This window comes from Pipistrellus kuhlii, unplaced genomic scaffold (assembly GCF_014108245.1).
Source record: "Pipistrellus kuhlii isolate mPipKuh1 unplaced genomic scaffold, mPipKuh1.p scaffold_m20_p_5, whole genome shotgun sequence".
In the NCBI taxonomy this organism is placed as follows: Eukaryota; Metazoa; Chordata; class Mammalia; order Chiroptera; family Vespertilionidae; genus Pipistrellus; species Pipistrellus kuhlii.
The window spans coordinates 79222319-79233452 of record NW_023425551.1 but is presented as its reverse complement, the minus strand read 5'-3'; the positions used below and the strand labels follow the sequence as shown (position 1 = coordinate 79233452).

The window sequence follows — 11134 nt, the reverse complement described above, 5'->3', positions numbered from 1 at the left end:
TGCACACCCCCTACCGGGGATGTGTCTGCAACCAAGGTACATGCCCTTGGATGGAATCGAACCCGGGCAGGGCCTGGGCGGCTGCGCTGAGGCCAGAGGGCAGCGAGGCCAGCGGGGCCCAGGCGGGCGGCATCGCCGTGGCGGGGTCTCTCCAGGGCTAACGGGGAGCCGGGGGGCGGGGGGCGGGTAATGAAGCTAGCAGCTGCAGCAGGCAGTGACCCCTCGCCATTCTCCTCCCCAGGTCACAGCAGCATGGAGCCGGGGCAGAGAGCCGCCCGGAAGGGCCGGAAGCTGGGCTCCAGCCGGCGGCGGCTGACGCGGGAGCCCGCGGCCGGCCAGGATGCCCCTGCGGCTCCAGAGCCCTGGCCCCCGGAGGCGGCCGAGGAGCTGCAGGGCTTCTTCCAGGCCTGCGGGGCCGCCGAGAGGGGCTTTGTCACCCGCGCGGACCTGGCGGTGAGTCAGACCCGTCCCTCCCCGATCCCCCTCCAGGGCTCGGACCCAGCACTGCGGGGCTCGCCTGCTCCTCCCCTTCCTCTCAGCTGAACTCTGACCTCAGAAAGGCTAGGCCAGTGGTCGGCAAACTGCGTTCTATTGACTAATGCGTTTGCCGACCACTGTCCTATGCCACCCTTTACCTCTTTGCACACAGAATGCCACAACCGCCTCATCCTCACGGCTTCCAACCACACGGCACCATTTAGTCTGGTCCAGGGGTCGGCAAACTCATTAGTCACCAGAGCAGCCGACCACTGGCTTATACTAACGTGCAAGCGACCGCCAAGGCTCTGTGAGTTATCCTCCTTCAGCAACAGTGACGTTTTGACAGGGGGAAGGACTTTAAGCCAAAGAACTAACTTGCAAATGATATAACTTGGGGCCCATGGAGCAGGGAAGTCTGGTTAGGGGCCTGGACACCTAACCTTGTGGAGGATGGGAGACGTGAAGGAAACATAAGGTCAGCCGTGGTCGTGTGCCCGATAAGGAGGCCGTGGCCCCGACCAGGTGGGCAGATTTTTCCCGGGTTTTCCTCTCTCCCTGCAGAGGGGCCCCTGCGGGCTGCTCGGGTCCCGCTGGGCCTGCCGTCTCCTCCCGATGCTGCTCCCGGCTCCGGACTTTGTCCTTCGCCCAGCAAAGCTGCCCTTCCCATCCCCGCCTCAGGGCCGCAAGTGGTCTGAACGGCCCACGTTCAAATATAATTTTCAAAAGAGTAACAACAAAGACTGAAGTAAATATAAAATCAGCCCTTATCAAAGGTCTTAACTTAATTAATTATTGTTACTAATTAATAAGGGAACCGGTAAGATGTTCCGACAGGTTCAGAGAGCATTCGAGGAGCTGGGATATGTATAAGCAATCTGACAGAGGAGTGTCAGGATAAAATTGCTGAGTTCGATTTTAAAAATGGCTCGTGTCCAACAGCCATCAATCTTGGGGGACATCAGTTCTGCAAAACTATTTCCATCTCTCCTGGACAAAACCCGGCAAGTTAACGAGTAACCAGGAGTCTGGGACTTTGAATTCAAGGTAAACAATGAGAGGAACTACAATAAGTGCATTCCCCGGGTCTGTCTTCCTCATTCCCAAGTTTCAGACTTTTACCATCTCTGTTCGTGGCTCTGCGATCTGGCGTGACCATCCGCCCCAGTTTGCCGGGGCGGGCACCAGGGATGTGGCCCCTTCTGGGCTCCCTACGTCTGTCCTAAGGCCAAGAACCAACCCAAGACTCTCGCTCTCCACCAGCTTTGTCTGCAGGCTCAGAATGTGAGGGGCTCTCTTCTTGGGGTCCCCCCCCCCCCCCCCCCGGCCCAGATCGGCCTTCCCCGTCACCTGGGCCCTCGGAGGCCTGGCAGGCCTGGGCTCCGTGCTCCTCACGGTGGACTTGTCCCGCCTGATTGGGTGGGAACCACCCTCCACATGACACTCCCCTTACACAACTGACTTATCTCACCATCTCCGCAAAGGAGGACAGGCTCTCACTGAACCTGTGCACAGGGCGATGTGGCGTGGAGAGTTAAAGTACAGGTTTCTGAACCAGAAGGTACCATTTAATATGTTTAATTTCCATTTACAAAAGCCATGGCCTACTCAGCTGAAGGCTGGAGACAGCTCAGGAAGACAGATCCACAAAAATCACACCAACTGTGTTCCCAACAAGTACCTGGACGGTTCACTCGGTCCGTTCACTGGGCTCCGCTGGACCCTGGGAGAGCTGCTGCGGGCTCAGGCTGAGGGCGGGCAGTCCTGCCCCGGGAGCGCCGGCAGCCAAAGAGCTGGGCGCAGCCCGCCCTCAGCTCCAGTCTGGCCTGCGGGAGCACAGACTGGCAGCCGCTGCCCACCGAGCCTCCGGGCAAAGCACAGCTTCTTTAGGAGCGAGACTGAGCGCGGTGGCTGTCAGTCACGGTAACTAACAGCATCGGAATGGCAGAGAGCCCAGCTCTCTCCTGGGACAGGCTGTTGGTGAGGGCTGACCGGCGTTTCCCCTGAGGCGGGGACGGCATTGAACAATCCCTATGGTTGTATCAATGGCATTTTACTCCCATAAACAGCTCAGGAAAGCCCACCGTCTCTTCTGAGCTGATGTTCTTCACTGCTCTTCTGCTTTGCACCTGAGCCACGTTTACTATCAGGTTTTGTTACAGGTTAAAGCCTCAGTTTTCGTGTTCTTCTACAGGCAACAAAGATTACAATATCCTTTATTGATAATGATCAGCTTATTTTTTTAGAAGCAGGTGTCAAACACAATTGTGTTCATTAATCTTAATGAACTTAAAAATTAAAACAAATATACAGCATAGGTATACAGTACACCCCATCTTCTCTGGCCATCTGCCCATCGCTGGGGGCTTGGGCTGTCCCCATGTCTCGGCTGCAGTGAACACAGGGAGCATCTATCTTTTCGAATTTGTGTTTTCGTTTTCTTCAGATAAACACCCAGAAGTGGAATTGCTGGATCATATGGTAGTTCTATTTTTAAACTTTTGAATTTTGTTTTTAATCCTCACTCAAGGATATGTTTATTGATTTGAGAGAGAGAGAGAGAGAGAGAGAGAGAGAACACCAATGTGAAAGAGAAACAGCAATGGGTTGCCTGACGCATGCCCAAACCCAGGTATGTGCCCTGACCTGGAATCGAACCTGTACTCTTTTGATATATGGGACAATGCTTCAACTAACTGAGCCACCTGGCCGAGCTCTATTTTTAATTTTTTGAGGGGCCTCTATATTGTTCCCCATAGTGACTGCACCAATTTATGTTCCCACCATGAATGTACAAGGGTTTCCTTTTCTCCACAACCTCACCAACGCTTGTTATTTCTTGTCCATCATGCTTTTATAAATAGAGGTGAAGTATTTGATAATATATGGAAAGATATCCTGAAGTTTCATTTTCCCCACCTAAATTTAGGATCTGATATTGGAAGGTGAAATCAAAAGAGCTACCAGAGAAATGTGGCCACTAGTTTAAGGCAGGCTCACAGGAGCCTGAGAAATAGTACTGCTTGGTTACCTGTTTAATCAAAGTGACAAGAAAGTGCAATCGTTTGGAATAAGCATAGAGGAAGGTGACACAATTGCAGGGCATTGAGCTCTTTCATAAGAGAGGTTCCTTAGGCTCTTGTTTCTGAAATAGAATATGATAAAGCAAGCATAGCAGAGGGGGTTTTTCTGCTGAGAAGTGGAATCCATCATCTGGGCAGCTCACACACAGGATGGAGAGCAGCCTGTCTCTGACACTGGCTAAGGGCTCTGAAACAAGCCTGTCATTTTAATAGAGATGGAGCCCAACTCTAGTTTTGCATTGATATAACACAAGGGAGTTTCACAAGTTTGTTTATTTATTTACTTGTTTTTAATATGTTTTTATTGATTTCAGAGATGAAGGGAGAGGGAGAGAGATAGAAAAATCAATGATGAGAGAGAACCATCTATGGATTGCTTCCTGAGTGCTCCCGTCTGGGGATTGAGTCTGCAAGAGCATGTGCCCTTGATCGGAATTGAACCCGGGACCTTTCCGTCTGCAGGCTGATGCTCTATCCACTGAGCCAAACTGGCTAGGACTTAATTTATTTTAAAACCCATCAAGCCCTGACAGGTTTGGCTCAGTGGATAGAGCGTCAGCCTTATGACTGAAGGGTCCCAGGTTCAATTCCAATCAAGGCATGTACGTTGGTGTGCAGGAGGCAGCTGATCAATGTTTTTCTCTCATCGATGTTTCTAACGCTCTTTCTCCCTTCCTCTCTGAAAAAAAAATCAATAAAACATATATTTTTTAAAAACCATCAAAACTGAGGCGAATTTGGCAAAATGTTAACCTATTTCATAGCTTATTTTCAGACTCGGGTATTATAAATCAAGGCAAAAAGATTCCCTCCCGTTCAGTAAACCTTCTGTGACTCTATCCATTCAGGCTGTGGCCTTTATATTTTTTCATGTTCTGGAACATGCACCCCTCCTGCATGCACCCCAATCAGGGAACTAATGTACAACCTAGGGATGTTCCCTGGCCAGGACACGTTAAAACAAAAACCACTTCCTTCATCTCTTCAGGACAAAAACACACCCCGTGTTCTGTGCAGTCACAGTGGATGTCTCTGTCACTCTGTTCCTAGTATAGACTCAGACACCCACAGTGACTACAACTTTTAACCAAAGTAATTGACCTCAGAGTGAACTGGGGGTAAGTACCCTGTTTCCCCGAAAATAAGACAGTGTCTTATATTAATTTTTTCTCCCAAAGTTGTGCTAGGTCTTATTTTCAGGGGATGTCTTATCTTTCCATGCGCTAGGTCTTATTTTCGGAGGATGTCTTATTTTCGGGGACTAGCAGAGCTCACAAGGACACCTAACACAGCTTTCTGCAGTCACACATGTCCCTTGCACAACTTAAAAAAAATTGTGATAAAATATACCTAACGTAAAACTTGCCATCTCGGTGATATTAAGTAATTCGCATTGTTGTGCAATCACCACCACCACCTCTCTCCAGAAACACTGCTTCTCCCCCCGAGGAAACTTGGCCCATTAAACACTGACTGCTAGTCTCCTCCCTCCCCAATTCTACTTTCTGTTGCTGTGATCTGGCTGCTGCAGCTCCCTCATGTACGTGGGCTCAGACAGTGTCCACAGGTTCATTCCTGTTGTAGCACATGGCAGAATTTTCCTCCCTTTTAAGGCTGAATGGTGTCCCATTGGACGTATCTACCACATCTCATGTATCATTTACCCCTGGGTTGCTTCCGTCTTTAAGCTATTGTGAATACTGTTGCTCTGAATGTAGATGTACAAATAGCCCCCTGGTCCCTGCTTTCTCTTGCACAACTATCTGAGTGTCAAAATGGATTCACTCTTTAACACGGCCCAAAGTACAGCTGCTCTCCAGCACATAAAAGGAAGAAGCAAAAAGACACAAACTTAAGATGATGCTTAGCAGTTAAACTTTCAGTATTACATATGTTCTTAATTAATTTAGTATTAACTCAAGTTTTTCATGTTACTGAAGATCTTGGAAGTTATGTTTGAAATGACATACTACAGTAAAACATAAGTACTGTTGATATAAAATTTGTTAGAATAACTAATCAATTCAGTTGAACACAAATTTACGTTGTTATAATTTTTTTCTTCAGAGTGCACAACTAGGGTTTAATTTTTTTCTCTTTAATATATTTCCTTTTTTATGTACTTGTTTATTTGTTTAATTTTTAAATGTATTTTTTATTTTATTTTAAAGAGAGAGGAAGGGAGAGGGAGAGAGAAACATTGATTGGTTGCCTCCTGCATGCACCCCAATCAGGGAACTAATGTACAACCTAGGGATGTTCCCTGGCCAGGAATCAAACCGGTGGCCTTTCAGTGCATGTGACAATGGTAAACCAACCAAGCCACACTGGCCAGGGCATGTACTTGTTTATTTTTACTTTTTATTAAGTTTATTAGGTGACATTGGTTAATAAAATTATATGGGTTTCAGGTGTACAATTCTAACATTTTTTATAATCCTAAAAGTTACGTACCGATAATGTTAACTTATTTGATCAGAAAGACAAAAATAAGAAGTGCAGGACATCCAGATGAACTAGTTTCTTCACAAAAAAAAACCCAACAACCTATATCAAGGCCTTATCTACACTAATAAAAGAGAAACATGCAAAATGACTGGAACATGCCCATTAGCCAATCAGGAGAGACTATGCAAATTAACCCTACAAAGGTGGAGGTTAATTTGCATACACAGGCACAGAGCAAAGACTGAAGACAGTGTGGAAGGAAGCCGAGGGCTGCAGAAGGAGTGAGGCAGCAGGGTAGGGAGGGAGTGAGGCAGCAGGGAAGGGAGGGAGGGAGGCAGCAGAGAAGGGAGTGGGCTTTGTTCTCTTCTCTGCTTCGCACTGGCCGGCCGCAGGAAGCCCTATTCTTGCAGGAATGTTCCTGCAACAGGCCTCTAGTAAAAAATAAAATGTATACTTGTATTATATTTAATATAAATCAGAGAAAACACAGATAACTATTATCAGTCTCTTGTAACCCAGATTTTAAAACTAATCTCATTTGTCCAAAGATTCACCTTAATTATTGAACCTGAATCCTTAAGAGTTTTCTGAGCTAACAACTTCTTGTATAGGGAACTTTTTAAAAAAAGCTGAGTACTTATAAAGCATAGAAATTTGGTTCCTTTATTTCCTCTGACTTCAGGAAACGTCAGATTTATGTAGGCACTTAGCTGTCTCTACAAACCAATCAATACGGACCCCCTCACTTGAAGCTGTCAATACCTCCAGAAGTAGGAAGTTATTTCACACCCACACTGAGAGCTAATGCCTCTCTGATTACAGACGTGTAGGCACTCAAACATAGAGTGACTCTGGCTATTTTTGCAACTCCAGCCATGGGTCAAAAGCCAGCACAGCCAAAACCGGTTTGGCTCAGTGGCTAGAGCATTGGCCTGCGGACTGAAAGGTCCCAGGTTCGATTCCGGTCCAGGGCATGTACCTTGATTGCGGGGACAATCCCAGTGGGGGGTGTGCAAGAGGCAGCTGATCGATGATTCTCTCTCATCGATGTTTCTGGTTCTCTATCCCTCTCTCTTCCTCTCTATAGAAAATCAATAAAATATATTAAAAAAAAAAAAAAAAAAAAAGCCAGCTCAGAGACAGAAAGACTCACCAGTCCAGGTCTCAAAAAGCTGCTCTCCCTCCCAGTGGGGGCACAACTTGTAACTAAGTGGCGGGCGGTCACACCTAGAAAAGCAAACACTTCCACCTCCAACAAAAGATGGGCAAATCCGACTTCCTGTGGTCTCCCCCACCGTGGCTGCCACCAACATGAAAACACAGTCAGCAAAAAGGACCCCAGAGACACAGAGTCGGCGAACTTAAAGCTCAGTCACAGTCAGGCTGCCCTCCCCGCTCCCAGAGGTGCCTGTCATTCCCCAACAAAGCAGCTTCCGTGGTTCTGACAGCGAGTCCACTGGGCATCCTCACGGGACCTCCCAAATGGTCCAAACATACCCTCCCAAAAGGCAGACTCATGAACCTTCGGCAAAGATAAGATGGATCATCACAGATTTCATTTAAATCATTAATTGAGAGAGGCTATGAATGGTTGAAAGAGCATTTAAAAAGCTAGGTAATTTAACAAGGAAATGCTAGAAATGCTGAGTTAGAGCTTTAAAAGCTGGTGAATGCCTGATAGGCCATACATCCTTGGGGTTACCGGTTCCTTTGGACAGAAATCGCTCACATCTCTCTCGGACGAAACCTACACGTGAACCTGTGACGTTCTCTAGTCTGGGCCCTTTCGTCAGCTCCCTGCGACCAAGTCTGTCCATCCCTCGTCTAGAGGATGCTCGGCGGCTTTTGCCCTGAGGAACGTGCTGTCCACCTCGGGGACTTATTGCCAAGTTCCACGTTAATTTTTGGACACCGATCAACACCATCTGGGGCGGATTCCCTACTGTCCTTTATTAGGGCCCTGAAGGGAGAGACTCAGGACAGGCAAATGTTGACGTAGGAGGGAGGATGGGAGAAGGTGTGGAGGAGCTCAAGGCTCTGCTGAGGCCGACTGGGACAGGGTCCGGGTCCGGAGCCTCAGGGAGAGGGAAGGTGGGGGTGGCCCAGTGGGAACAGCACCCAACCTCCCCCCTCCTTGCAGGCGGCCAAGCTCAGCTTCCTGAGCAGCGAGGAGGAGCCAGAGATGATCTTTGACTGGGTGGACCTGGAGCGGAAGGGACGTCTCTCCCTGGAAGAGTTCAGCTCCGGGCTCAGTAAGTCTGTCCCGGTGGGAGGCGCCGGGGGCTGGCCGCGGGCAGGCGTCCCTGCCGGGAGCCCAGCACGGGCCAGGCTGGGCTGACGGAAAGGCCACGGTGACACCTTAGCAACCAGGGGCCCTCCCAGCACCCGAGAGCTCAGGGGTGGAAGACAGTCCTGGGGACTGGAGACGAGGACCCTCAGCCCGGCGGGAAGGCAGGCGGTTTGAGCCTTAGGACTCTAGCCCCGGAGATCGATCGGGTGGCTTCCTCTCCCACCGGCCAGAGCCGTTCTCGGCTGGGGGACCCGCTCCGCATCCCCCTTCGCTAGAGGCTGCCAGGCCTGCTCTCCGATGCCTCCCTGTCTTCTCCCCAGCAGAAGGCTTCCCTTGAGGGAGAAGTTAAGCGCCCCCCACTCTTGAGGCCACAGGCTTGTTTCCCTCTGAGGACGCTCATGGCCTGGCTGGTGATGCTCACGGCCTGGCTGGTGACGGGCACTTAGGGCCCAGGGAGCAGCGAAGGGTTTAGTCCTCACTGAGCTGGGCTGCTTCCACCCCTGCTTCTCGGCCAGGCCCCAAAGGACCTAAAGAGACCAGACCAGCAGGGAACGATGCTCCCCCTTCTCCGGGGAGAGGGGGTGGCGGGGACGAGGGAAAGACCTGGCCCAGGGAGGGGAGGTGTGATGTCCTTCTGAGCCGCTGCCGAGCCCAGCTGGCCTCACATTAATGCGGAGCCATCCGGGGTTCTCAGTTTGCTGGTCTCTGGCAGGAAACAGAGAGGGAGGCCAGGGATCTGCATTTGTAGGTCCGGGCTGCCCAGGAGGTGGGTGTCTGGCTCTGGTGATGGGGAAGCTGGGATGGAGGGGAGTTGGAGTCTGGAATCGGGGGTGGGGGCAGAGGGAACATTGTTGTCCATGCCCCCCCCCCACCCAAGGCCATCTTCCTGTCAGTATCCAGTCCTGCCCAGCGCCCCAGGGACCGCCGCTGCCTGTGCAGCTCAGTCTGCACCCCTGCCAGCCTCTTGGCTCACTCAGTGCCACTCGCTCCTCCGGTGCGCCAGTCTGTTTCCCACCTCAGGACCTTTGCACGTGCTGTTCTCTCTGCCTGGAATCCGCCTCCCCAGGAAGGCACAGGACATGCTCCTTCTTGCCGTTCTCATCTCGGTCCCAACGTCACGCCCTCAGGGCACGCCTACCCACTCGCTCTAATGTCTAGCTCACTTAGCAAATTTACTTTTTAGAAAATGTGTCCTTTTCAGCACTCCCTACAATGTCAGTTCTACTAGGACAAGGATTTGGGCCACTTTTGTCCCCAGCACACAAATATTCTGTGCTCAGTAAATATTCTGGGTGGACGAAGAATGTGTTGGCCACCATGGAGCGGCTGCGTGACTTCCAGCGACTCTAGGCCTCTCTGGGCCTCGCCTGTTCACCTGTAAAACGGGCACAGGGCTGCCGCCCGTAGCCTCCCAAGGCTGACATGAGGCGTGCAGAAACATCTGGTATAACTGTGACCACAACCGGTACAGCTACTTCCCCCTGGGCTGGAGCAGGGCAAGGCCAGGGGCCAGGGGTCCGGGGCTGAGCCCAGCCCCCTCCCCTCCCTCCTGCCCCCTCTGCCGCACAGAGAGCATCTTCGGCTCCAGCCCGAGCACGCAGAGGGTCCGCGGGAGGAGGCCGCTGTGGTCCAAGCGGGGATCTGCGGCCACCAGCTTCCCGGTGCTGGAGGAGGCGGATGCGGAGGAGAAGGAGGCGTTCCTTGCCTTCATGGAGCAGCTGGGGGGCAGCCACTCCCTTCCTGAGTAAGGCCGGCTCCGTGTGTGGAGTGGGGGGGGGCGGAGGGGGGGCGGGCGCTGCCAGTCCGTGTAGGCCAGGCCTCACTGGACACCGTGTGGAAGTGGGGAGCTGCCCGGAGAGCTGGGTGCGAATTCTGGTTTGGCCACTTGTTAGCTGTGTGACTTGGGGCAAGTGGCCTAACCCGGGCCTCGGCTCCCCGGCTGCAGAGTGAGCGCGGAGCTGTTGGGGAGAGATACAGCCTGTGGAGATGCCTGCTCAGGAGGCGCCCCAGGCCCGGGCCCCGCCCCCGCCCCCTCCCCTGCTCTGTCCTGCCCTACAATCCCTCCTCCGAAGGGTTACCGGGCTGGGGCAGCCCCCCAAGGGGACTCACATTTGAGGGTGCCTTTCTTAACCCCAAAAGAGGTTAGGACGGTGCGGGGCGGGAGATTTGGAGACAGACGGCGTTTCCTCCAGACTGGCTCTGGTTCTGGGCTCTTGGGGTTACCTGTGCTCAGAGAAGGGGGGCCCTGCCTAAAAGGGCCCCTCCCGCACACCCCATCTCCCACACACCCCACCTGCCCCTGGGGGTCAGAGCGGCAGGGGGTCCCGGCCCCACGGGGCTGTGGGAACGAGCTCTCCGAGGGCAGGCCCCGGGTGGCAGGCCGGGTGGGGCGTGGGGTACAGGCTGCAGGGCCAGGCGTGGTGGGGAGCCAGTCACCTCCTTGGCGCTTGGCCTGCTCTCGCTCTGGCACCGTCCTCACAGCTCAGTGACGTCCATGCGAAGGCACCTGGCTCGGTGCCAGCCTGTGCCAGGCCCCAGCCGCGCTCTCCCCGGGCGTGTCTCATGCTCTGGAGAACTTGCTGGGCAGGTACCCGCCTCCCTACTTTACAAAGAAGCCCAGAGAGGGCACGGCCCTTGCCCAAGATCACACAGCTGGGGAGCGGGGGAAGCGAGAAGGCAGCTGAGGCCCCGGGCCGTCGGGCTCCCAAGTCCCCCTCCCCACAGTTAATCCCCAAACCACAGAGAACCAAGGTACTCTGGGGGTGCAAGAAGGGAGAGGGCAGCCCTCACCAGTGTGGCTCAGTGGCTAGAGCGTCAACCCGCGGACTGAAGGGTC

At 52.5% G+C, this 11134-nt stretch overlaps 1 protein-coding gene across 1 annotated transcript in view; it reads left to right on the top strand.

Annotated features, from left to right (window-relative positions):
* The first annotated feature begins 242 nt into the window (after positions 1 to 242).
* The window catches only part of RAB44 (RAB44, member RAS oncogene family), a 29922-nt gene continuing 19030 nt past the window's right edge, over positions 243 to 11134 (top strand). The window contains exons 1-3 of the mRNA XM_036414435.2: positions 243 to 453; positions 8149 to 8260; positions 9868 to 10042. Coding sequence (XP_036270328.1) covers positions 253 to 453; positions 8149 to 8260; positions 9868 to 10042 — 488 coding nt within the window. The 5' untranslated portion in view covers positions 243 to 252. The remainder of the gene's footprint in view (positions 454 to 8148; positions 8261 to 9867; positions 10043 to 11134) is intronic.